The sequence below is a fragment of the Schistocerca nitens genome, chromosome 1 (genome assembly GCF_023898315.1).
Source record: "Schistocerca nitens isolate TAMUIC-IGC-003100 chromosome 1, iqSchNite1.1, whole genome shotgun sequence".
In the NCBI taxonomy this organism is placed as follows: Eukaryota; Metazoa; Arthropoda; class Insecta; order Orthoptera; family Acrididae; genus Schistocerca; species Schistocerca nitens.
This window is the reverse complement of record NC_064614.1, coordinates 204,786,519-204,814,197: the sequence shown is the minus strand read 5'-3', so window position 1 is coordinate 204,814,197 and position 27,679 is coordinate 204,786,519. Positions and strand designations below refer to the sequence as shown.

At 41.0% G+C, this 27,679-nt stretch overlaps 1 protein-coding gene across 1 annotated transcript in view; it reads right to left on the bottom strand.

Annotated features, from left to right (window-relative positions):
* The window catches only part of LOC126245923 (T-complex protein 1 subunit alpha), a 96,376-nt gene that overhangs the window by 45,415 nt on the left and 23,282 nt on the right, over positions 1 to 27,679 (bottom strand). Inside the window, exons 4-5 of the mRNA XM_049948356.1 lie at positions 17,494 to 17,591; positions 10,015 to 10,125 (exon numbers count right to left, since the gene is read on the bottom strand). Coding sequence (XP_049804313.1) covers positions 10,015 to 10,125; positions 17,494 to 17,591 — 209 coding nt within the window. The remainder of the gene's footprint in view (positions 1 to 10,014; positions 10,126 to 17,493; positions 17,592 to 27,679) is intronic.

The window sequence follows — 27,679 nt, the reverse complement described above, 5'->3', positions numbered from 1 at the left end:
TTCACAATTGTGCTGCCGTAGACGATGGGTGACTTTACGTATGCAGAAAAAGCAGACATGCATTACATGTACGGCCGTGCAAATGGTAACGCCAGAGCTGCGTTACGAATGTATCGCGCGGAGTATCCTAATTGACGAATGCCGGATCATAGAATTTTTCAACGGTTACATCGTCAACTTTGTGAAACAGGTACGTTCGACGTCAACAGACATGACGCTGGTCGATTAAGAGCTGTACGCACTCCACGACTGGAAGAACGCATCTTGAACATAGTGGCTGATAGACCCGAGTCAAGCACAAGAACTGTTGCGCGTGACGTACATGTGAGTCATCAGACTGTATGCAGAGTGTTAAATGAAAATCGCTTACACCCCTTCCATTTTCAAAAAGTACAAGCATTGAATCCGGCAGATTATCCTCTTCGCGTGAACTTCTGCCAGTGGTTGTTGCAGCAATGTGCGTTGCAGCCGGATTTCGTAGGTCATGTGCTATTTACAGATGAAGCGACATTTTCACGCGAGGGTGTCTTTAATGCACGCAATTCCCATGTGTGGGCAACAGATAATCCACATGCAACGCGTCCACATGCGTATCAACAACGTTTCGGTATTAATGTGTGGGCTGGTATTGTGAACGACTTTTTGATTGGGCCATACTTACTACCCACGCGACTCTGTGGCGAAAGCTATCTTATTTTTCTGCAAGAAGTGTTACCAGAACTGCTGCAAGATGTTCCGCTCGCCATTCGTAACCGCATGTGGTTTCAGCACGATGGAGCGCCAGCACACTTCAGCACTGCTGTACGGAATTACCTGAATGCCACGTTTGGTGCTAGATGGATTGGGCGTGGTGGACCAGTCCCTTGGCCACCCCGATCTCCTGATTTCTCTTGCCTCGATTACTTTTTATGGGGACATCTTAAGAGCCTTGTTTATGAGACTCCAGTTGACTCAGATGAGGATCTCGTTGCTCGCATATCTGTAGCTGCTGCAGGTGTGCGTGAAATACCAGGCATCTTTGAACGTGTACGCCAATCGCTGCACCGACGCTGTCAAGCATGTATCGCTCATGGTGGACGCAATTTTGAACACTTACTGTAAACATGACACTTGTCAACAACGATTTCAATAAAATCTTTCGTTTTCCTTTCGGCCGTTATTTCCCCTGTTTACGCCTCACCGCGTCACCTGGGACTATACATTCCTATACAATATATCCTTGTTACAATGTCCTGCACCTACCATTAAAGTTTGTACCATGAATTCGGGACCACCCTGTATAAAAGACCTACACTAATAAATTTACTAAAACTGTGTGAAATTTAAAGTACAGATAAAGGAATTGGAACAGGAAAAAAATTGTGCTACAAGCTAACATACCAGCAACAGTATGTCAAAAGGACCTGATATCTCTCTGCTTTATAGTATCCTTACTCGTAGATTTCATATAAACGTATTATTGCTACATTTGTTTACCACACTATGGTAAAATTAGTGAAAGGGTGATACCTGTTTTTAGAAAACAAAAAGTAAATGCAGTGTTTTCTACCATGGGTAACTTGGGTAGAATTATAAAAATTTGTACTGGAAAAGCAATGTTTTCCATAGATCAAGTGTGCATATAATTAATGTCCCAAATGTGGTGCTTACTATGCAAGGAACTGGTAGACAGATTGAAGCTAGGTTAGCGAACACGTCACATTAGATTGAAAAAAATGCAGCAGAAAAATCCGGTTTCACTGCCCATCTTCTTGTGAGTGGGGACAGTGTACCAGTCACATCCTCACATATGGAGATTCTCCAACCAAGTGAGAAGAGTAGGCTTATGGTCCTAATGTATGGGTCTGAAGTGTTTTTACCGCCAGGCACCATTTCGTCGGACACTGCTTAATGAGCAGGTGGCCACTACAATCTCCCACTTTTGGCGATTATTTAAGAATCATTGGGATTTGGTTGCTTTGGCTCAGTTCCAACAGACACGTTTACCTGACAAAGGCCTTTTATGATTACACTCAGATCAAACACAAGTACATAGTGCCTGAGAGCAAATTTATTTCCCGTATTTATGCAAGGCATATCTGAAAGTTTATTAGTTTTAACACCAAACTGTGTAATTATACTGTATCTTTAAGTGAAACTAAGCAAAAGGACATTATAAAGGAGAAAGATTGTGGGTTGTTTTGACATACTACTGCTGATACAATAGCTTGCAACACCATTTTTGTCTGTTCTAATTCCTTCAGCTACATTTAGAATCTAACCTTGCTTTAATAAATGTATACTGGTACGATTTTCTGTATTTTTAAACTATATGAAATTGTAAAATGAACAACAACTGACACCACTGGTTACTTCACACAATCACCACTGGTTACTTCACACAATCACGGTCACTTATGTAAAACATTTGACACTGTTTTTAGTTTCAACCACATTAATTTTTTATGAGCATTATTCTTTTAGAAGTGTAAAATAATAAATAAAATTATAAAACGTGTGAATTGTAAAATAAAGTTAATATATTTTGTCAACACACACACACACACACACACACACACACAGAAAGTGCTAAACATGAGGGGGCCGGGGGGTGGGGGGGCGGCACTTACTGCAGACTTAATACTATCAACAGAAACTGAAACAATTGAAACACTGTCACACTTAAATCACTACAGGTCTCAGTTGTCATATTCAAAATGATCAGACAAAACATTCCTGACACTACATTTTGAGTAACATTATGAATGGGAAAATACCTTATGAAAACGTGTGGAACTCCTTGGCCCATCCACAGAGCTGACCAAGAAGTATTGTAAAGCTTCTAAAGGAAATACCATTTAGGCAATTCCTGTACAGGAAAGCTTGTTGTGTAGCCACATTCAGATGAATTACACTACCTAGGGTCGATCAGTATCGACTGAACACAATGTGAAACCGTACTGTGAATCTTATTTTTCACAGAAAAGCCGGTTATGTACTGTTAGCTCCACTGAAGTGGGGGGGGGGGGGGGGGGTGGTGTTAGTGTTTAACATCCTGTCGACACCGACATCATGAGAGATGGAGTGCAAGCTTGAAGTAGGGAAGGACAGAAGAAAATTGTCTGTGCCCCTTCAAAGGAACCATCCCAGCATTTGCCTTACACGATTTATGGAACTCAAGGAAAATTTAAAACTACATGACCAGACATTGGTTTTTCTCTGCAGCTACACTACAACTGCTATTTGGGTATCTACACTTCATCCCCAATTTCAAGAGTAGAATTAAACTGCCATGACACCCAGATGCAATATAAAAACAATGACGAGGATTTCTTTGCTTCTCCCTACAAGATACTACACTCATGTAACAGATCCCGTTGTGACCAAGTGACATGTTACAAAGCATAGATAATGTCAAATGCAGTTACCAGAGTAACTGTTCTGTCATTGTCTGGGTTATGTTTCTCGGGTTTGCCTGGAGACTTCCATTTGCATTACAGCAGTGACTGGGCACCTATCTCACCTTGAAATGCTGGTAGTGATTCCCATACAACTGTATTGTTTTTGAAACTGTGTAATATTCAGGAAGAGCTACCATTCCATATACAATCTTTTTTAAGTTGGGCAGCATTTGACCCTTATTACCTGAAAGGCTGCGAAGTTCTCTGCAGTTGACCAATATTAGAATCAAAATTTTCTGATACCCATCCATCCCTGAAATTAAGGCCAAACGAGCATTTTTCCAAGCACATTTCTGCAGGACTTCACACAGACAATATCGATCACTGCTGAATGTGGCTGGCCACACGAAGCATTTTCACACACTATGCACCTGGAAACTGCTATGTTCATGCAGTGTGAATGCGCTGGGATGCATTTATTCTGCATTATTTTCACACAGGAGGTCAACTGGCACTGACTACATATGCTGAAAATGCACTGTGTTTTCTATGAGCTGTCTGAACTGAGGAGCAAGAAGTACTGGGGAAAGTAGCTTTCCTGGAAATGTTCACAGTGCAGAGCACAGCAATTGCACCCAAGTCTTGTTCCACAGAAAGTACGCCACTGCCAAAATCTAAGAAGAGAAAACAGGATTCATGTGATAAAATAGTACAGGCATTGAAAGGGCATTTGATACAATCTGTACCTCCCACATTGATGCAAATGAGAGATTTCTCAAGACACAACTGTCAGTGGTTAGGAAACAAACTGCAGGACAAATTTGGTTTTCAATTAAATTCATTAAACATTTACAATTGTGTACAATATATCTTCCTCTTCAACATCATCTCCAGGTGGCAGCACTTTCACAGCTAATCAGCCTTCTACACTACAGCATAAGATAATGATAATTTTTATTGGAGAAAGTTTCTGATTGAAGGAATCTGATTTTTGTTAAATATATTGACTGTATTGTTACTGTTTCACCTGTGAAATTATGCTACAATGGACAGGTGTGTCTACACCTATGTTGCACATCGCAAAGACGAAAGTGAAATACAACTTCATTAAAATTATTCAAGAACAGGCCCTTTATGAAGGGACTGCTGCTTTTACTCCATGATTGATGATGCACTGGCAGTGGCCCAGATTTATTAGTTTTTGTAATCCAGACCATATACGTGACTTCTTTGGCGGGTTGTCATGGATCAGTTGACAAACTGACAAAGTTTGTACGAAGTTTAAAATACATTTTTCACTCAGGAAACTCACTTTGAATCCCTGCACACATGCTACCCTGTCAGTAAGAAGAAAGGACAAGGATAGACAGAAATACTCTGGTCTAAAAAAATCTGAGGTGTTTTTACATGGTTTTTTCCAAAGAGTTTTTTTAGCATTTAGACAAGCTCATTCACTGTATTTGCACTGAAGCAATCTTTCAGTGAGGATGGAAAAATAATAAAAAATTCAGATGAACATATAAAAAAATCTTATCTTTTCTCGCCCCTATTTTATTTGTTATACTACAGCACATCATTATGAAAGCAGTGTATCACAGTGCACCGAACAAAGTGAGACTGCCAGTGAAGAACCTTTCGTAACACTTTTGAGCTGTCATTCTAAATTTTGTGAATTATTTGGGGCAAAGAATTTTAACATTGGTGAAAACTCTGTCAATATTTCCGCATAAACTGTCAATATTTCCGCATAAACTGCCACAAGAAAGTAAAGAAAAATTAAATATAGTTTAAAGTCATTGCAAGTTTTTCCTTCTTCACTGATACATTCCTTCACAGTTGTACATAATGCAAAGACCACTTTCTTTTTTAAGGAAATTCCACTCATAGTTGATAGTAACAATGTACAGTAAATGTTCCTGCAGCCACAGCTTTCCACCAACACACTACTGATGAGATTTCCCGAGCTTCACGTTTCACGAGAAAGGTGCCCCTGTGGCCATCATTAACAATGCTGTGCGCAACAAGAGTGAGCTGCTGCAAGAAAAACACGCTTTTGTGGCCATAGCCCTAGAGCAAAGCAGCACTTTTCACTCTTCTATGGAACAGGCTGCTCTCATGTTGATCTGAAGAGAGTGGAATTAATGCTCATTACCACGATGGATAATTTTTTAATGGAATCCATTCATTCCTGAATGCTATCACGTTTGTCAAGCGTCAAGTAGGCTGTGCAACATACAGTTCAACTTGGTGAACAGCTCTTTGCTAGCTTTCTTTTGAGCACTGTTCTATCTGGCTGATGATCAGATTGTCAATAACTTTCCAAGGGACAGCATGTGCTGGGACACAGCAGTACGTTTAACGACCAATAACAGAGCATGACCCATTGCCAATTGGTAAGAGTGTGCTGTGCCACTTGCTCATAAAACTTTCATATTCTGTCAACAAAAGGCTTTATCAACACTACCCTAAGGATATATCTAAAAACAAAGATGATGTGACTTACCGAACGAAAGCGCTGGCAGGTGGATAGACACACAAACAAACACAAACATACACACAAAATTCCACCTTTCGCAACAAACTGTTGCCTCATCAGGAAAGAGGGAAGGAGAGGGAAAGACGAAAGGATGTGGGTTTTAAGGGAGAGGGTAAGGAGTCATTCCAATCCCGGGAGCGGAAAGACTTACCTTAGGGAGAAAAAAAGGACGGGTATGCGCGCGCGCATACCCGTCCTTTTTTCTCCCTAAGGTAAGTCTTTCCGCTCCCGGGATTGGAATGACTCCTTACCCTCTCCCTTAAAACCCACATCCTTTCGTCTTTCCCTCTCCTTCCCTCTTTCCTGATGAGGCAACAGTTTGTTGCGAAAGGTGGAATTTTGTGTGTATGTTTGTGTTTGTTTGTGTGTCTATCCACCTGCCAGCGCTTTCGTTCGGTAAGTCACATCATCTTTGTGCGCGCGCGCGCCCACACACACACACACACACACACACACACACACATATCCACACATATACAGACACAAGCAGACATATTCAAAGACAAAGAGTTTGGGCAGAGATGTCAGTCGAGGCGGAAGTGCAGAGGCAAAGATGTTGTTGAATGACAGGTGAGGTATGAGTGGCGGCAACTTGAAATTAGCGGAGATTGAGGCCTGGTGGATAACGGGAAGAGAGGATATACTGAAGGGCAAGTTCCCATCTCCGGAGTTCGGATTGGTTGGTGTTGGTGGGAAGTATCCAGATAACCCGGACGGTGTAACACTGTGCCAAGATGTGCTGGCCGTGCACCAAGGCATGTTTAGCCACAGGGTGATCCTCATTACCAACAAACACTGTCTGCCTGTGTCCATTCATGCGAATGGACAGTTTGTTGCTGGTCATTCCCACATAGAATGCATCACAGTGTAGGCAGGTCAGTTGGTAAATCACGTGGGTGCTTTCACACGTGGCTCTGCCTTTGATCGTGTACACCTTCCGGGTTACAGGACTGGAGTAGGTGGTGGTGGGAGGGTGCATGGGACAGGTTTTACACTGGGGGCGGTTACAAGGGTAGGAGCCAGAGGGTAGGGAGGGTGGTTTGGGGATTTCATAGGGATGAACTAAGAGGTTACGAAGGTTAGGTGGACGGCGGAAAGACACTCTTGGTGGAGTGAGGAGGATTTCATGAAGGATGGATCTCATTTCACGGCAGGATTTGAGGAAGTCGTATACCTGCTGGAGAGCCATATTCAGAGTCTGGTCCAGTCCCGGAAAGTATCCTGTCACAAGTGTGGCACTTTTGTGGTTCTTCTGTGGGAGGTTCTGGGTTTGAGGGGATGAGGAAGTGGCTCTGGTTATTTGCTTCTGTACCAGGTCGGGAGGGTTGTTACGGGATGTAAAAGCTGTTGTCAGGTTGTTGGTGTAATGGTTCAGGGATTCCGGACTGGAGCAGATTTGTTTGCCACGAAGACCTAGGCTGTAGGGAAGGGACCGTTTGATGTGGAATGGGTGGCAGCTGTCATAATGGAGGTACTGTTGCTTGTTGGTGTGTTTGATGTGGACAGACGTGTGAAGCTGGCCATTGGACAGATGGAGGTTAACGTCAAGGAAAGTGGCGTGGGATTTGGAGTAGGACCAGGTGAATCTGATGGAACCAAAGGAGTTGAGGTTGGAGAGGAAATTCTGGAGTTCTTCTTCACTGTGAGTCCAGATCATGAAGATGTCATCAATAAATCTGTACCAAACTTTGGGTTGGCAGGCCTGGCTAACCAAGAAGGCTTCCTCTAGGCGACCCACGAATAGGTTGGCGTACGAGGGGGCCATCCTGGTACCCATGGCTGTTCCCTTTAATTGTTGGTATGTCTGGCCTTCAAAAGTGAAGAAGTTGTGGGTCAGGATGAAGCTGGCTAAGGTAATGAGGAAAGAGGTTTTAGGTAGGGTGGCAGGTGATCGGCGTGAAAGGAAATGCTCCATCGCAGCGAGGCCCTGGACGTGCGGAATATTTGTGTATAAGGAAGTGGCATCAATGGTTACAAGGATGGTTTCCGGGGGTAACAGATTGGGTAAGGATTCCGGGCATTCGAGAAAGTGGTTGGTGTCTTTGATGAAGGATGGGAGACTGCATGTAATGGGTTGAAGGTGTTGATCTACGTAGGCAGAGATACGTTCTGTGGGGGCTTGGTAACCAGCTACTATGGGGCGGCCGGGATGATTGGGTTTGTGAATTTTAGGAAGAAGGTAGAAGGTAGGGGGTGCAGGGTGTCTGTGGGGTCAGGAGGTTGATGGGAGTCAGGTGAAAGGTTTTGCAGGGGGCCTAAGGTTCTGAGGATTCCTTGAAGCCCCGCCTGGACATCGGGAATGGGATTACCTTGGCAAACTTTGTATGTGGTGTTGTCAAAGCTGACGCAGTCCCTCAACCACATACTCCAGACGATCAAGTACCACGGTCGTGGAACCCTTCTCCGCCAGAAGAATGACGATGGATCGGTCAGCCTTCAGATCACGGATAGCCTGGGCTTCAGCAGTGGTGATGTTGTGAGTAGGATTAAGGTTTTTTAAGAAGGATTGAGATGCAAGGCTGGAAGTTAGAAATTCCTGGAAGGTTTGGAGAGGGTGATTTTGAGGAAGAGGAGGTGGGTCCCGCTGCAACGGAGGACGGAACTGTTCCAGGCAGGTTTCAATTTGGATAGTGTCCTGGGGAGTTGGAGGAGTACGATTAGGATCATTTTTCTTCGTGGCAAAGTGATATTTCCAGCAGAGAGTACGAGAGTAGGACAGTAAATCTTTGACAAGGGCTGTTTGGTTGAATCTGGGAGTGGGGCTGAAGGTGAGGCCTTTGGATAGGACAGAGGTTTCGGATTGGGAGAGAGGTTTGGAGGCAAGGTTAACTACTGAATTAGGGTGTTGTGGTTCCAGATTGTGTTGATTGGAATTTTGAGGTTTTGGAGGGAGTGGAGCTGGAAGTGGGAGATTGAGTAGATGGGAGAGACTGGGTTTGTGTGCAATGAGAGGAGGTTGAGGTTTGCTGGAAAGGTTGTGAAGGGTGAGTGAGTTGCCTTTCCGGAGGTGGGAAACCAGGAGATTGGATAGTTTTTTGAGGTGGAGGGTGGCATGCTGTTCTAATTTGATAGGATAGTTTGTATCACAGCCCCACGGCACACTGTGTGCATTAGAATTATCGTATTTGAGGAATAGTGAGGGAAGCTGTGTGACGAGTTGCTGAGAGCCTCCTGGTGTATTGGGTTGATTAGTAGGTAGATAGCGGGAACTTGCAGTGGCCCTATGAAGCACATACTCTGTGGTATTGACTGCTCATAAGTTGGCAATGAAACGACGAGCGGTACGCACCATCCACGACCGACTCCACATTTAGAACTCTCCTTACTAAGGCGATTTTTCTATTTTGTGGAGGCTATATCATCTCAACACAAGTTAGGAAAAGATGGACAGCATCAAACCTGTCCAAGGACTGATTTTTTTTTTAAAAGTCTTTTTAGACACAAGCCCCATTATATTCCCAGAGCCAAAAACTTAAATTCCTCCATGTGAGTCCTGTACGCACTGATGCATTCCACTTGAACATGGGAGCCATTTTATCAATGAAGTTTCTCCTTCCCTGTCTATGCCCGAGTGAGGACCTATGACAGTTGAGGTTTAGTTAAGGGACTGTACGGATCCCTCTGGGAGACATCAGACTTCATATTCTACAGTCTCTGAAGCAGAATCACTACACCCATTGGATAAAATGAGATCTGCAGGGTCTGACAGTTTACAACTACTTTCTTTTCATGAGAATGTTCTCTGTATGTTTTCTATTTGGATGCTCTTCAAACATATACCTGACATAGTAAGTGACAATATTATGAAAAGGACAGTTGCTACTCACCATATAATGAAGATGCTGAGTCAGATATGGGCACAACAAAGCTTTCAGCCAAACAGGCCTTCATCAGAATCTCTCTCTCTCTCTCTCTCTCTCTCTCTCTCTCTCTCTCTCTCTCTCTCTCACACACACACACACACACACACACACACACACACACACACACAACTACAATACATATGAACCATGAAAACAAGCTACAAACTATTAGTACAGAATAAGCACATAACTTGGTAAATGCAATGCTTTTAAAAAATTGTGAAAAAAAGGATACGCGCCGATAAGTTTGCTTGACATCGAGGTTTTTGCTGCATTCACCAGACAGTCTCGCCCCAGTTCATCAACTCCAACTGTAAGGTGTTCTTGGATATATTTACATGCCTCTCTAAAAACAAAGAAATACATGCCTAAATCTCACTAATAAGGAACAGCAAGTAAGAACACGAATCTAACTTTAAGTACACAATGAACTGCCTTTCCTGGACAATTATGTTCAGTGACCATATTTCTTAAAAACTATGCTTTAGCAAATATTTATTCAACAAGAATCCAAGAAAGTCTGTAAAACATCACACAAATTAAACACAATGGATAAAATTTATAATGTAATGCTCAATGGTATGAAAGTGCAGTGAACACCCGAATTATATTCTGAAAGAGTGTTTAAGACTCAAAACCCGAATACATAATAAATGAATGAGCATAAATTGCATGTGCACGCGCTGTGTGTGTGTGTGTGTGTGTGTGTGTGTGTGTGTGTGTGTGTGTGTCATGCATGCCTAAACACTTCCCAGCAGTAACCTTTCTTCATACTTCACCAGTGTATTTGTTGTTATATTTCATCCATATCACATAAGAACAATGTTCTCATCACTTAAAAGCAAAATTTCTACGCAACAAGGAGACACATGAAGCAGCATTTCATATAGTGCACTCTCATTAACTCTCTCTTTTTTGTTAATCTGTAGCACACATGCTGTGCTAAAGGCAAAAATCAGTCCTCCAACATAAATACATTAGATATGGAAAAACTTCACACTACAATAACAACAACAATAATAAGGTTCAGTATCATCCATTTGAGAGCCAATGCTGGATATAAGAGTCCTTCAGATTTTTCTATGGGTAGTGGTCTTCCATTACACATGCACATGTTGCTCTTCAAAATTTTCTAACCTAATCTACGCACCTTACATCTGGTCATAGACTCAATCTTTTCTTACAGCACAGAATCCAGCAAAGAATGTAACATCTCATATGCCTTCCATCACGAGTAGGAATTATATTCATAAAGTTTCAATAAAATGCCTAGTTATAATTCAGCAATTAACCTTAGCCAGAGATAATGTTAGCATCAGATAAGGTAGTGTGCCCATCAATGCCTCCCTTGTGATGTTTCTCCTTTCTGTAGAGAAAGACTAAGATTATCAATGTTGATAAGATTGCTACTCACCATGAAAATATGTTGAGTGCACACAGGTTCAAAGCAAAGACTTGTATATGAGCTTTTGACCAAAGCCTTCTTTAGACAAGAAAAACACACACAAACATTCCACAAGCAAGCACACTTCACATACACACGACTGCTATCTCCGGCCATTCCAGCCAGACTGCAACAGAAACACGTTGATCGGGAGCAACAATCCAGAGCAAAGTGGGGAAGGGAGAGGGGGATGAATTGCAGGGTACAGGTCAGCAAAGACTAATTGGTATTGCCTGGTGGAGCATGCAGGAACTAGAAGTGGGAGGACAGTGCTGCCAGACACACCATTGAGAGGCTGTGGTTCTCCCCCTCTCCCTTGCCCACAGCCTCCTGACACTGCACCTGGCAGCTCTGTCTGCTACCTCTAGTCCCTGAATGCTCACCAGGCAGTGCCAAGTCCTCTTCCTCCACCGATACCCTGCCATAGTTCCCCCGGGCTGGATTGTTGCTCCGGTTTGATGCACTTCTGTTGCTGTCTGCTCAGAGCAGCCACAGATAGTGGTCACACGTGTGCGAGGTGCGAAAGTTTCTGTGCAACAGTCTTTTCATCATGTCTGTCTGCAATTCATGGCATTTTCAGGTGAGGAGCAATCTACTCTTTTCATAATACTGCTGGTATGTCAACCTGTAATTTCCACTGTTTGATTAAGATTATCAGTGATAGTGATCAGTCTTGCATAATCTGTCTTGATTAACAGTTGAGAGAGAGAGAGAGAGAGAGAGAGAGAGAGAGGTGAATACAGTAAGCAGATTCAGAAGGCTGTAGGTTTCAGATTGCAGTAGTTATTCAGAGATGAGGCTTTAAGAGGCCAGATAGCAAGAAAAGCTGCATCAAACCACAAAACAGGTAGAAACACACACACACACACACACACACACACACACACACACACACACCATTACCATCAAGCATAGGATCAAGCCTACTTTCGAAGTTGATACACCACAACGACATATTAGCAAGCTGTGAACGAATATACAGCAGCGAACGAGAATGAAATGCTATTTTATGTCTAATTCATAGATTCTGGGAAAGCTTTTTACTCAACCCCAACAAAATCTGTACTGAGTCTTGAAGAAGCAAGACCAACTTAACCTAAATTACTTTACTGCAGAACACAGCAAAAATTATTTCGAAGAATCCCTGGGGTCTGAAATATTATTTACTTAATTGAAGGTTTTCATGAAATAAGGGTTTAGTTCCTGTATACTAACGAAGTAACCCAAGCCAGAATTGGGTTTTTTTTTTTTTTTTTCACTATCACAAATGGAAATGCCTTGGCACTGGCAAATCCTGAAATACTGTATTTACATGACTGTAAGACTAGGTGTTTTCCCATGTTTATCATTCGAAAAATACATGGTCACATACATTCACAAATTAACCTATGGCAGCTGAAATCAATGTTTTTACATTGGGTTAATAATTGGTATAGGCGTCTTTTTTTATAGATTAAGCTTTGGCAGCTCAGGCTATATACAGATTCATTTTGAAGAATTAGAAAGGGTTGGAGAGGGAAGAATATCACCAGCTCAGCTGAGAACTAGGCCAAGTGTGGCAAATATTGTGCTGTGAACTGTGAGAATGTCTACCACATACACTGGCTTTTTATGAACATCTACCACATTCAAACTGCATTTTGACAAATTTGTAGTCCAAACTGGACTGACTTTAAAATTTGACAAATACTCTAAACGGTACACATTTCTGCAACGGACTGTGAAAGTCAGAGATAGTGGCCAGTGGCATATTTGTTTCCTGCAAGAATGTTGTCAATGCTCACCATGAAGTATGATGGGAATGAATGGGGGTGTGTTAGATGCTGACTCTAGGCAACTATCGAGAGAGCAGCAGGCGGACAACATGTTTGGAAGCTAGAGACAAAGTAATATTGTCAATACAGGTGTGAAACCTGCTAACTATTCGGAAGAAACAGCTGTTTTATCATGTTCCACTGTAACCACAACTTCAGAAATTGCAACATATTCAGAAAAACAGCACTATGTCTATGACAACAAAGATTTTTATTGATGCCCATTTCACTTGCAGCAATTTAAGCTGTACTATTTAGTCCTGTCCTAACCCCACCTCTAAAATTGTGACATATTTGGAAGAAACCAGCATATATTTATGACAATCAAGATTATAAATTACATTCCGGGGCTACATAAACACATTTCTTCTTTTCTTGCCTCTCATTGGTTAGATTAAACTATGAACTCAGATGATTATATGATGATTAAAAATAGTGACATCATAAAGTGATGGCTTTTATAGTAAGCAAAAAAGGAAGTGATGATAAAAATTAATGTACACCATTTCTTTTCCTGTATTCTATTTCTCCTTATATAGTTGTTATGTACGCAATAAATGACTGGAGTTTATAATAGGTATAATGTTAACTTTTTAAGATAATATATTCCATCAATGAAGATGTTTGTGATTTAGATTTGTCAGACTAAGTTAAAAATAAAATTTTCTCAAGCAGCCTTAAGAAGGGGGGAGGGGGAGGGGTTGATAGTGTCTCAGGATAGTTTACTTCTATCTTCAAAAGTCCACCAGTTCAGTTTCTTCAGTATCTCTGTAACATTCTCCCACGGGTCAAGCAAACCTGTGACCATTCGTACTGCCCTTGCCTGTATACGTTCCATATCTCGTTAGTCCTTTTTCGTACAGGTCATACACCATTGAGCAATATTCTAGAATGAGTCATAAGAGTGAGTTGTGCAGTTTAAAAGTGTATAGACAAAACTAAGTGCACAGAAGAGGTGATAGGTCTGTACTTGTGTTCCTCTCCCACCTCAACTTCAATTTAAATAGTGGCTAGGTTTGAACCCAGAATCCAGGGTATTGTAGAAAACTGTATAGCCAATGACACGACCCCTAGACCACAGGCAACTTAATGTAATCTTCATTCTTTCTTCTGTACTTATTGTCTGCCAAAAGTCCGTGGTTTTTCTAGTTGACATAAATGATAAAACTCTCCATAAAGATGCCTCCTTTTGTAAATTTCATACACAGAGCTCTTTTTTGCCTTGTTTTCATAAGAAAAGCTAATTTTACTACCACATGTTCTAGGATTATGGGTACCATTATTAGAAACAGATTGGTTCTTGTAGCAGGAGTTTGTTGCTCACACACAGGACACACCGATAATGAAATAAAGGCCCTAGAGGTTTTGGTCATACGTTATATCAATAGTGAGTCGAAACCATTTATTTGGTCACTCAGCGACATACTAGCACCAAAACGTAGGACGACAGAGGGAACGCAAGGATACTAAATACAGTCTTCCTAAATTGTTTCACTGTGGAAGATCATAATACGGTCACTACTTTCAGTCACTGTACAAACACCAAAATGGAAGATACTGAGAAAAGTGATCGGCAGAATAGAAATGCATCTACAATCAATTAGTAGTGGAAAGGCATCTGGACCAAATGAGACCCCTCTAAGATCCATCACAGATTATTTGGAGGAACTTGCTCCCCTTCAGGTAGCAGTTTATCATAGGTTGCTGAAGCAGTGAAGGGTACCTAGCAACTGAAAAAAGTGCAGACCATTCCCATGTACAAGAAGTGTCATAGGACAGATGACCATAATTACAGGCCTATATTGTTGATATCGATCTGTTTTAAAATCATGAAACGTGTGTTATGCTCACATATTACATGAAATTGTAAAGCAAAATTTTCCTATCTAAAAATCAACTTTCATTCCACAAAAAGAAATCTTATGAAATTCACCTCACTCTGTTCATCCACGAGACCCACAGTGCTGTAGACTGATGCCTTGTTCCTTAACTTCCTGGAGATACCCAATACCATTCTGCACTGCTGTGTAGAAGAAGGAGAAGAAAAAGAAGAAAATTGACAGTTGCAAAGATCATTTCAGAAGTACTCCATGGAGAAGTGTGACAGGAATGTTACTGTTTACCATATGTATAAATGCTCTAGTAGAACATGTCAGAAGCTCCAGCAGGGTGTTCACAGATGATGTGGTTGTCTGTAAGGTCTAGCACAAGAAGACTGCAGTGAGTTGCAAGAGGACCTGCAGAAGATTGATGAATGGTGCAGGGAATGGCAGCTGGTCCTGAACATATATAAATGTAACATACTGTGCATACAGAGGAGAAGAAATCCATCACTGTACAATCACACTACTGACATCAAATTGCTCGAAACAGTATCTACCATAAAATACCTAGGAATAGCTATACTGAGGGACTAAGTGGAATGATCACATACAACAAGTAGTAGGAAAACATTCCAATATGAAGGAACGAAACTGAAGAATGAAATAGGTACTAAATACTGTTAATTGATGACATGAGTTGAGAACAAGCGGTAGTTACACTAATATTTCAAATTAAAATATCATTCCACAGATGTGTTTCATGTCTCGAACTTCTATGAAGTTTATATGTAGACTAGATGGGCAAATGAAAATTTGTACCAACGCCAGGGTTTTGAACCTGGCTCTCCTGCTCACTAGGCAGATGCACTTACCAATACGGAACTCTGGCACAATGGCATTGAACAACTGCACGGACTACCCTAGCATGCCTCCCTCCTCAATCCAAATTCCCTATTCATATCTCAATTCACTTGGTATTCCCCTGAAACTCTAACAGCACTGCAGATGTATTCTTCACTTCAGTCTGCATATATACTTCATCACAGATGTACGAGACTCGAAAAGGTCTCTGAAACCATGTAGTTTTCTTTGATTAAAGAACCTATGCCCGAGTTTCAAACAGGAATCCCTATTTTTCTCGATGTTGGGGTGGTATTCAAACATAGTTGGAGAGCCTCTGCAATGCTGTTCGAGTGTAGGGAGAATACCAAGTGCACAGAGGTGTGAACGAGAATTTCAATTGAGGAGGGAGGTGTGCTAGGGTAGTCCCTACAGTTGTGCCAACGCACTGTGCTAGAGTGGCATAGTGGATAGCACATCTGCCTAGTGAGCAGGAGGCCGGGCATCAAATCCCACCATTGGTACAATTTCTAATTCTTCGCTTCAGTCTGCAAACAGGAATGTTTTCTCAATGCAGAATAAGCAAGTGTTTACACACATTACACAATAATATTCATGGGGAAGTAAAGCACCGTCATTAGATTGGCAAGTGAACAGATTTTATTTTCCTCAATAAACCAAGACAGCACTATACCATATGAAAGCACTATACCATACGAAAGCACTTAGATAGAGACAGTATTTCTCGATTTCTGAAAACCATGTGACTCAGTACCACACCAACACTTATTGTCGAAAGTTCGATCGTATGGGGTATCAAGTGAAATTTGCAACTGGATTGAGGGCTTTTTGCTAGGGAGGGCACAGTATGTTATCTTGGATGGAGATCACAGATGTAGAAGCAACTTCGGGTGTGCCCTAGGGAGTTGCATTTGGAACTGTGCTGTCAATGTTTTATATTAATGACCTTGTGGTCAATATTAATAGTAACCTCACACTTTTTGCAAGTGATGTAGTTATTGTCTACTAAGTACAGTCTGGAAGCAGCTGCACAAATTTGCAGTCAGATCCTGATACGATTTCAAAGTGGTGAAAAGATTGGCAACTTGCTTTAAATGTTCAGAAATGTAAAATTATGCACTTCACAAAATAAAAAAAATGTACTATCCTGCAACTATAATATAAATGAGTCACTGCTGGAATCAGCCAATTCATACAAATACCTGGGTGTAACACTTTGAAGGGCTATGAAATGAAATGATAACATAGGCTCAGTTGTGGGTAAAGCAGGTGGTAGTTCAGTTTATTGGTAGAATGATGTGGATGTGCAATCAATCTACAAAGGATACTGCTTACAAATCACTCGTGCAACCCACTCTAGAATATTGCTGTAGTGTGTGGGATAGTTAATGTATACAGAGAAAGGAAGGACAAATGGTCACATGTTTGACCCATGGGAGAATGTCACAGAGATACTGAAGGAACTTAACGGGTATATTCTTGAGGACAGACATGAACTATCCCGAGAACGTCTACTGACAGGGTTTCAAGAACCAGCTTTAAATAAAGATTCTACGAATATACTACAACCCCCTATGTATCAATCACAGGGATTGTGAGAGCAAGGTTAGACTAATTATAGAACACACAGATGCATTCAATGCATCATTCTTCCCATGCACCATATCTGAATGGAACAGGAAGAAACCTTAATAACTGGTACAATAGGACATACCCTCTGCCATGCATTTCGCGGTGGTTTGCAGAGTATGGATGTAAATATAGGCACTTACTTGCATGCTAGACGATAGCCACTAATAATTGATGTAGGGTGTATCTTCTGCTTCACGAGTTCGTCAGCATTCTTCAACAGCTCTGCAGCAATTATTACCTGAAATCAAACATACCCTTTTAAAACCATAACTGTAGACAGATTAGAACTAAAAGTCTACTTTAATACTGTAAGAAGCTGATCCTGTGGATCTGCCATCATATTAAGCATCTATGTTTCTCGAGTTTGCTCTCACTACTGATGCTAGCAGTGTAAAGGCATATTTTTCTGCTGTTCGCTCTGTAAAACTGACAGGCAGATTGCTTCAACAAATATTAATTTCTCACTTAGCAACAAAGTGAGTTTTGTAACGAATCTTTTAGCGAGATACAAAGTTGTGTGTTGGTCTGGGATTTATATTTTGAACTTCGCTCATCTTTAGCACTGCCCATGAATGGCAAAGGTATGGGTTCCATTGTTAGTCCACATGTAGCTCTGACTATTAGGAAGTGTTTCACAAATCAAGGATGTGGGTTTTAAGGGAGACGGTAAGGAGGCATTCCAATCCCGGGAGCAGAAAGACTTACCTTAGGGGGAAAAAAGGACAGGTATACACTCGCGCACACACACACATATCCATCCACACATATACAGATACAAGCAGACATATTCAAAGACAAAGAGTTGGGCAGAGCTGTCAGTCGAGGCAGAAGTGCAGAGGTAAAGATGTTGTTGAATGACAGGTGAGGTATGAGTGGCGGCAACTTGAAATTAGCGCAGATTGAGGCCTGGTGGGTAACGGGAAGAGAGGATATATTGAAGAGCAAGTTCCCATCTCCGGAGTTCGGATAGGTTGGTGTTAGTGGGAAGTATCCCGATAACCCGGACGGTGTAACACTGTGCCAAGATGTGCTGGCCGTGCACCAAGGCATGTTTAGCCACAGGGTGCTCCTCATTACCAACAAACACTGTCTGCCTGTGTCCATTCATGCGAATGGACAGTTTGTTGCTGGTCATTCCCACATAGAATGCGTCACAGTGTAGGCAGGTCAGTTGGTAAATCACGTGGGTGCTTTCACACGTGGCTCTGCCTTTGATCGTGTACACCTTCCGGGTTACAGGACTGGAGTAGATGGTGGTGGGAGGGTGCATGGGACAGGTTTTACACCGGGGGCGGTTACAAGGGTAGGAGCCAGCAGGTAGGGAGGGTGGTTTGGGGATTTCATAGGGATGAACTAACAGGTTACGAAGGTTAGGTGGTCGGCGGAAAGACACTCTTGGTGGAGTGAGGAGGATTTCATGAAGGATGGATCTCATTTCAGGGCAGGATTTGAGGAAGTCATATCCCTGCTGGAGAGCCACATTCAGAGTCTGGTCCAGTCCCGGAAAGGATCCTGTCACAAGTGGGGCACTTTTGTGGTTCTTCTGTGGGAGGTTCTGGGTTTGAGGGGATGAGGAAGTGGCTCTGGTTATTTGCTTCTGTACCAGGTCGGGAGGGTAGTTGCGGGATGCGAAAGCTGTTGTCAGGTTGTTGGTGTAATGGATCAGAGATTCCGGACTGGAGCAGATTCGTTTGCCATGAAGACCTAGGCTGTAGGGAAGGGACCGTTTGATGTGGAATGGGTGGCAGCTGTCATAATGGAGGTACTGTTGCTTGTTGGTGGGTTTGATGTGGACGGATGTGTGAAGCTGGCCATTGGACAGATGGAGGTCAACGTCAAGGAAAGTGGCGTGGGATTTGGAGTAGGACCAGGTGAATCTGATGGAACCAAAGGAGTTGAGGTTGGAGAGGAAATTCTGGAGTTCTTCTTCACTGTGATTCCAGATCATGAAGATGTCATCAATAAATCTGTACCAAACTTTGGGTTGGCAGGCCTGGCTAACCAAGACGGCTTCCTCTAGGCGACCCATGAATAGGTTGGCGTACGAGGGGGCCATCCTGGTACCCATGGCTGTTCTCTTTAATTGTTGGTATGTCTGGCCTTCAAAAGTGAAGAAGTTGTGGGTCAGGATGAAGGTGGCTAAGGTAATGAGGAAAAAGGTTTTAGGTAGGGTGGCAGGTGATCCCGCAACTACCATCCCGACCTGGTACAGAAGCAAATAACCACAGCCACTTCCTCATCCCCTCAAACCCAGAACCTCCCACAGAAGAATCACAAAAGTGCCCCACTTGTGACAGATACTTTTCGGGACTGGACCAGACTCTGAATGTGGCTCTCCAGCAGGGATGAGACTTCCTCAAATCCTGCCCTGAAATGAGATCCATCCTTCACGAAATCCTCCCCACTCCACCAAGAGTGTCTTTCTGCCGTCCACCTAACCTTCGTAACCTCTTAGTTCATCCCTATGAAATCCCCAAACCACCCTCCCTACCCTCTGGCTCCTACCCTTGTAACCGCCCCCGGTGTAAAACCTGTCCCATGCACCCTCCCACCACCACCTACTCCAGTCCTGTAACCCGGAAGGTGTACACGATCAAAGGCAGAGCCACGTGTGAAAGCACCCACGTGATTTACCAACTGACCTGCCTACACTGTGATGCATTCTATGTGGGAATGACCAGCAACAAACTGTCCATTCGCATGAATGGACACAGGCAGACAGTGTTTGTTGGTAATGAGGATCACCCTGTGGCTAAACATGCCTTGGTGCACGGCCAGCACATCTTGGCACAGTGTTACACCGTCCGGGTTATCTGGATACTTCCCACCAACACCAACCAATCCGAACTCCGGAGATGGGAACTTGCCCTTCAGTATATCCTCTCTTCCCGTTATCCACCAGGCCTCAATCTCCGCTAATTTCAAGTTGCCGCCACTCATACCTCACCTGTCATTCAACAACATCTTTGCCTCTGCACTTCCACCCCGACTGACATCTCTGCCCAAACTCTTTGTCTTTAAATATGTCTGCTTGTGTCTGTGTGTGCGCGTGCGAGCGAGTGTATACCCGTCCTTTTTTCCCCCCTAAGGTAAGTCTTTCCGCTCCCGGGCTTGGAATTACTCCTTACCCTCTCCCTTGAAACCCACTTCCTTTAGTCTTTCCCTCTCCTTCCCTCTTTCCTGACGAAGCAACCGTTTGTTGCGAAAGCTAGAATTTTGTGTGTATGTTTGTGTTTGTGTGTGTGTCTATCGACCTGAAAGCGCTTTCGTTCGGTAAGTCACATCATCTTTGTTTTTAGATATATTTTTCCCACATGAAATGTTTCCATCTATTATATAGAAACATTGATTAGTATATAACTATCTCCCGTTCCCTCACATAAACAAACATAAACAGGCTTCTGTATTGTTTGTGGTAATAAGCAAATTCTACCAATATTACAATATTTACCTGATTATAAGACAAGTTTTCTTCCCAAAATTTGTCATTCAAAAATACAGAATCTTCTTACATTTGCAGATTAAACTAACTGCTGCTGAAGTCACCATTTTTATGTTACGTAATTGATTAGGTAAAGGTTTTATATACCAAAGTAGCACTTCCTGCCAGTGTGCCACAACAATCTATACTACAAACATGTTTTGAAGAGATCTTCAATGTGTTGTATCACTGAAACCACATACTTCCAGAGTACACACATATAAATATGGAAACCTTCAAGTACAGCATATGTTAGATTCATAAGCAATGAAATCGAAATGGCGGCTGCCTGATTTCCTTCTGTTAGCCACTCACAGAGTAGATGTGACTTCTTCAGCCAATCATATCATAGAGCATCATAGATTAGATTAGATTTGTTTTTCGTTCCATAGATCCGTGTTGAGGAGATCCTCGTGGATGTGGAACATGACAATTTTTTTTTAGCTGAAATAACAATACTAATAGTATGAATATATACAATACATCATTTGTTTCTATTAAAAAAAATTCGTCAATGGAGTAGAAGGAGTTGGCCACTAATAAGTATTTCAGGCTCCTTTTAAATTGATCTTTATTTGTAACTAAATTTTTTGTTTGCTGGCAAATTATTGAAGATGAGTGTTCCTGAGTAGTGGACCCTTTTTGAACTAAAGTAAGTGCTTTTAAGTCTTTGTGCAGATCATTTTTGTTCCTGGTATTTTATGTATGAACTGAGCTTTTTGTTGGAAAAAGAGATATGTTATTTAGGACAAATTTCATTAAGGAGTAAATATACTGAGAGGCAGTGGTTAGTATACCCAGTTCTTTGAAGAGGTTTCTACATGACGTCCATGAATTTACTCCACATATAATACGTATTACACAATTTTAGACTCTGAAAACTTTTGTTTGACTTGAAGAGTTACCCCAAAATAATATACCATATGACATTATGGAATGAAAGTAGGCAAAGTATGCAAGCTTTTTCACTTTTTATGTTGCCTATGTCTGCTAACACTCGAATTGCAAATACAGATTTGTTAAGGCGTTTCTGCAGTTCTGTTGTGTGCTCCTCCCAACTGAATTTATTATCAAGTTGTAATCCCAGGAGTTTAAGACTGTCAACCTGTTCTATCTGCTCTTCTTCATACTTTAAGCATATGCTGGGTGGAAACCACCTACAGGTTCTGAATTTCATGTAGTGAGTCTTTTCAAAGTTTAATGTCAGTGAGTTGACTTTAAACCGTTTATTAATATCCATGAAAATATCATTAGCAGATCTTTCTAGAACTACACTCGACATACTATTTATTGCAATACTTGTGTCATCTGCAAACAAAACGAACTCTGCTTCTGGCAGTGTAACTGATGAGAGATCATTAATGTACACAAGAAAAAGCAATGGTCCTAAGATGGATCCTTGTGGGACACCACAAGTAATTTCTTCCCATTCTGATGATGACTGATGTAATTCACTAGTCCCTTGCACTGACACCCTTTGTTTCCTGTTAGCGAGGTATGACTTGAACCATTTTGCAGCACTGCCCGTGACACTATAGAATTCTAATTTATTTAAAAGGATGTTGTGGTTCACACAATCAAATGCCTTTGACAAATCACAGAAAATACCTGCTGCTTTTAACTTGTTATTTAATGGATTAAGTACATTTTCACTGTAGGTGTTAATAGCCTTTTCGATATCAGAACCCTTCCGAAATCCAAACTGTGTTCTTGATAATATGTTATTTGTGGTCATATGGTTGAGAAGCAGCCTGTACATTACTTTTTCTAAAATTTTTGAGAATGCTGGCAAAAGTGAAATTGGTCTGTAGTTTGATGGTATCTCTTTATCCCCTTTCTTGAACAGAGGCTTAACATCTGCATATTTTAGCCAGTCAGGAAATGTCCCAGTTATAATTGACTGGTTACACAAGTAACTTAGAATTGTACTAAACTCACAAGAACACGCCTTAATTAACTTTGTTGATATTTCATCATAACCACTAGAATGGTTCGTTTTTAAAGATTTTATTATGGAAGTTATTTCTTTTGGTGAAGTGAGTGACATATTCATGTACTTGAAGCTATTTGTAAAGGCTAGTTTCAGATATTCAAGGGCATTATTTACTGATCCTGACAATCCCATTCTATCAGTAACGGATATAAAGTACTTGTTAAATAGATTTGCCACACTATGCCCATCGGTTACCAATGTCATCTACCCTTAGTGCTATTTGTTCCTGTTCCTTTCTGGTTCTACCAGTCTCCCCTTTCACTATATCCCATATTGTTTTTATTTTGTTTCCTGACATTGCTATCTTCTTCTCGTAGTCCATTCGTTTAGATGTCTGAATTACTTTTTTTAATATTTTACAGTATTCCTTGTATTTAGCTAAATCATCAGCATTGAAGCTATTCTTGGTCGACAGATACATTTTCCTTTTTGTCTTACACGAAATCTTTACTCCTTGTGTGATCCATGGTTTTATTATAGACTTCTGTTTAATTTGAGTAACTTTTAGAGGAAAACAGTTTTCAAACATGGTACTGACATTGTTCATGAATGTGTTACATTTTTCATTCATGTCATGAGCACTATAACATCGTTCTAGTTCATATCTTTGAGCAGTTTTCTAAAACACTCAATATTTGGTTGATTGACTACTCTCCTGTACTCAGATTTAGCAGTCTTGATAATCTGCTTAGAATTTACATCTTAAACAAGGAGCTGCATGTCATGATCTGATAGTCCATTTATTACAGGTTTTATGGTATGATTTTGTTCCCTTGATTTGTCTATAAAAATGTTATCAATGGCTGTCCTTGAGGATTTGCAGCGCAAATAAAATAAGGATGGTTAATGTCTTATGTTAAAGGTATTTTGAACCTGTCACTGCAACTACAAGAAAATGCATATTTTGTCACCAAATGGGTTTCATTTTATTGAAATAAAACATCAGTGGTCTGTAAAGATATTTACAGTATGGCTTGAATTCTTAAAAAATAATAATAATAATAATAATAATAATAATAATAATAATACAGAGAGAGAGAGAGAGTTCACTACAAAAGATGCTGGTTTTACTTATGGTACTTTACATCCAATCTTTGCTTACATCAGGAAATGCTGTCTTCTACGATTCCTTCATTTGCCACTATTGATTCCAACCTAACCAACATTATTTCACAGTGATGTTAAACACAACACTATGCAGTGTCACAAAATAATGTGGGAGTAAGATGGAATAAACAGTGCAAAACAAAGGAATACCTAAAGAATATGCAAACAGATGGTGTTTCCTGATGCAAGCGAAAATTGGGCATAAAATACTATAAGTAAAATCAACATCTTTTGTAACTGTTTTTCGATCAAGAAAGCAAGTGACATTGTAAATATCTTTCATTACAGACCACTGCTGATGATTTCAGAAAAACTAAATGCTTGTGGTGACATGTTATTTTCGCCTGTTGCCAAGACAGATTTAAAACACCTTTAATATTTACATAGCAACTATGGACCACTGGGTCACACAAATAGAAACATCTTCTCAAATTAATATACAAACATTATTATAAAAAGCAAAGCAATAAGCAATGCCTTCACAAACTGTGGCTAGGTAGGAACATAATAGCGCAACAATGGCATTTATATTCTTCCTTCTATATATATATATAAAAAAAAAAAAAAGCCACTGCTCTACAGCATTGTTGATTCTGAAGGTTGGCCACAGAGTTAATCAGAAGTTGTTTGATTTCTGCTAATTTTGCTGTAGGGAGCAGACACACCATATCAATATCATTGTCATTCACTATACTAATATTGTCAGCGCTGTAAGAACTGTAAACTTTAGCAATCACTGATGGATGCAAGTAACAGCTGTGACTCAGTTGAGAAACATGGATCTACAAGTTCGCGGTTCCAAGTTTGAGTGGGCAATATGACACTAAGTTACCGGAGAATCATTAAGCAGATGACACAAACAACTGTGCAGCAGGATAAAGATTTGATGTCACTAAAGTAAACGTTTGTACGTGGTGTCACATTAAGAATAAATTAAAGAATGCCAGTTCTATGCAACAAACTTCCAGGAGTCCAAAGCAGGGAAGGTTTCACGATGTTGAGTACCTGGTTCTTCAGTACATCCAAGACAAGCACAATGAAGGCTCCCAATTAAGCGAGAAATTATACAAACGAAGGCACTGGAGATGAAGAATTTTCCAACTGCATGTGTTGCAGAATTAAAAGCAAGCACTGGCTGATGCTTAAGATACACACCTCGAAGACTACCCACAGCATACGATAAAAACTATTCGAATATCAGCGACTACTTGCATTTCAGCAGCTATTTGCTAGATCATATAGGCAATGCTGATCAGACACCTGTTTCTTTTATGCCATCAAATGTTACTGTCTATGTGAAAAGCATTAAAAATGATCCTGTAACAATGTCACGATGAAAAGGCTAGTATAACAGTACTGGTGGGTGAGCTGGCAGAAAAATTACACCAAAAGGAGATCTGCCTGCAGGACTCATCTTTAAATGCCAAGAAAATGGGCAGATGACAAATGACCAGAAGCAGTTGGTTGAAGGTTGTTTGGAACAGAATACTAGGCTCTTTGTTTAGCAGGTGCAGTGTATTTTGTATGGATGTAAATAATAACTGTCTTTAAGTTACAAAGGTAAATATGTATAAGCAAGATCACAGTTTAACCTTCGTTTCATTAAGCAACAATAAAATAAACTTACATTATATGAGCTATATCTCTGTTTAATTAAATAATAATGAAACAAAAATACATTTTATCACTCTGCTGCCCCATACAGGTGTTAACCCACAGTAATGACCCACTCCATGCATTAAAAAAGCATAGTGGCATCAGATCCCGGCCAACCACTTATTCAATTCCCAATCATCTTGTGAACAACTGCCTCATTGTGGGATTGTGCAGCTAGACCAAAATCTGGGTGATTTTCTTGCATGGATTGTAAATTTTTTCTGACTTCTCATTGTTGATTGGATACTACTGCTGTTCACTTACACGTATGACAGCACAACTTATCACTGTTTTAGCTGAAGCAATAATGAAGGAATAGGTATGGGCTCACAATTGTAAAACAATGTAACAGTGCAAGACAATGTTATTTGTGGATGGCACACTTTATACAGAGGGGCACCAGCTCCAGTAAGGTAAAAGTTGGTGCTGGACTCTTTTAGGAGACATCTTCCCAAGGAAGCTAAAAATCTGACAGCAAGCAACAACACAGACTAATAATTCCTGGTGATAAGAGCTCACAACATTCCATTAGAACTACTGATGGCCTTGGGAGAGCCAGTCCTGACAAAACTCTACCATCTGGTGAGCAAGATGTATGAGACAGGCGAAATACCCTCAGACTTCAAGAAGAATATAATAATTCCAAACCCAAAGAAAGCAGGTGTTGACAGATGTGAAAATTACCGAACAATCAGTTTAATAAGCCACAACTGCAAAATACTAACGCGAATTCTTTACAGACGAATGGAAAAACTAGTAGAAGCCAACCTTGGGGAAGATCAGTTTGGATTCCGTAGAAATATTGGAACACGTGAGGCAAAACTGACCTTACGACTTATCTTAGAAGAAAGATTAAGGAAAGGCAAACTACGTTTCTAGCATTTGTAGACTTAGAGAAAGCTTTTGACAATGTTGACTGGAATACTCGCTTTCAAATTCTAAAGGTGGCAGGGGTAAAATACAGGGAGCGAAAGGCTATTTACAATTTGTACAGAAACCAGATGGCAGTTATAAGAGTCGAGGGGCACGAAAGGGAAGCAGTGGTTGGGAAGGGAGTGAGACAGGGTTGTAGCCTCTCCCCGATGTTATTCAATCTGTATATTGAGCAAGCAGTAAAGGAAACAAAAGAAAAATTTGGAGTAGGTATTAAAATCTATGGAGAAGAAATAAAAACTTTGATGATAATGGAATGTAGTCGAATTAAGTCGGGTGATGCTGAGGGAATTAGATAAGGAAATGAGACACTTAAGGAATTTTGCTATTTGGGGAGCAAAATAACTGATGCTGGTCGAAGTAGAGAGGATATAAAATGTAGACTGTCAATGGCAAGGAAAGCGTTTCTGAAGAGGAATTTGTTAACATCGAGTATTGATTTAAATGTCAGGAAGTCGTTTCTGAAAGTATTTGTATGGAGTGTAGCCATGTATGGAAGTGAAACGTGGACTATAAATTATTTGGACAAGAAGAGAATAGAAGCTTTCGAAATGTGGTGCTACAGAATGCTGAAGATTAGATGGGTAGATCACATAACTAATGAGGAGGTATTGAATAGAATTGGGGAGAAGAGGAGTTTGTGGCACAACTTGACAAGAAGAAGGGACCGGTTGGTAGGACATGTTCTGAGGCATCAGGGGGATCAATTTAGTATTGGAGGGCAGCGTGGAGGGTAAAAATCGTAGAGGGAGACCAAGAGATGAATACACTAAGCAGATTCAGAAGGATGTAGGTTACAGTAAGTACTGGGAGATGAAGAAGCTTGCACAGGATAGAGTAGCATGGAGAGCTGCATCAAACCAGTCTCAGGACTGAAGGCCACAACAACAACATGAGCTCACAACTTCAAATAATGGATTCTGTTATGAACAGACCTTTAAGACTTACCTGCAACAGTGAGTTGCTTCTTCTAGGAGACTGCACCCCCACTCCAGGTGAGGGGGCAGAATATGCATTAAAGAAAACTTCAGTACTCGTGCTGGGCTAGTGGATCCTTACTGAGCACAATCTCAAGTGAATGTATTATTAAATGATTCATCAAGTGCTGCATGTCTAATGCTATGGATGCCTCAGAAGATGGATGAGTGTCAGAAAG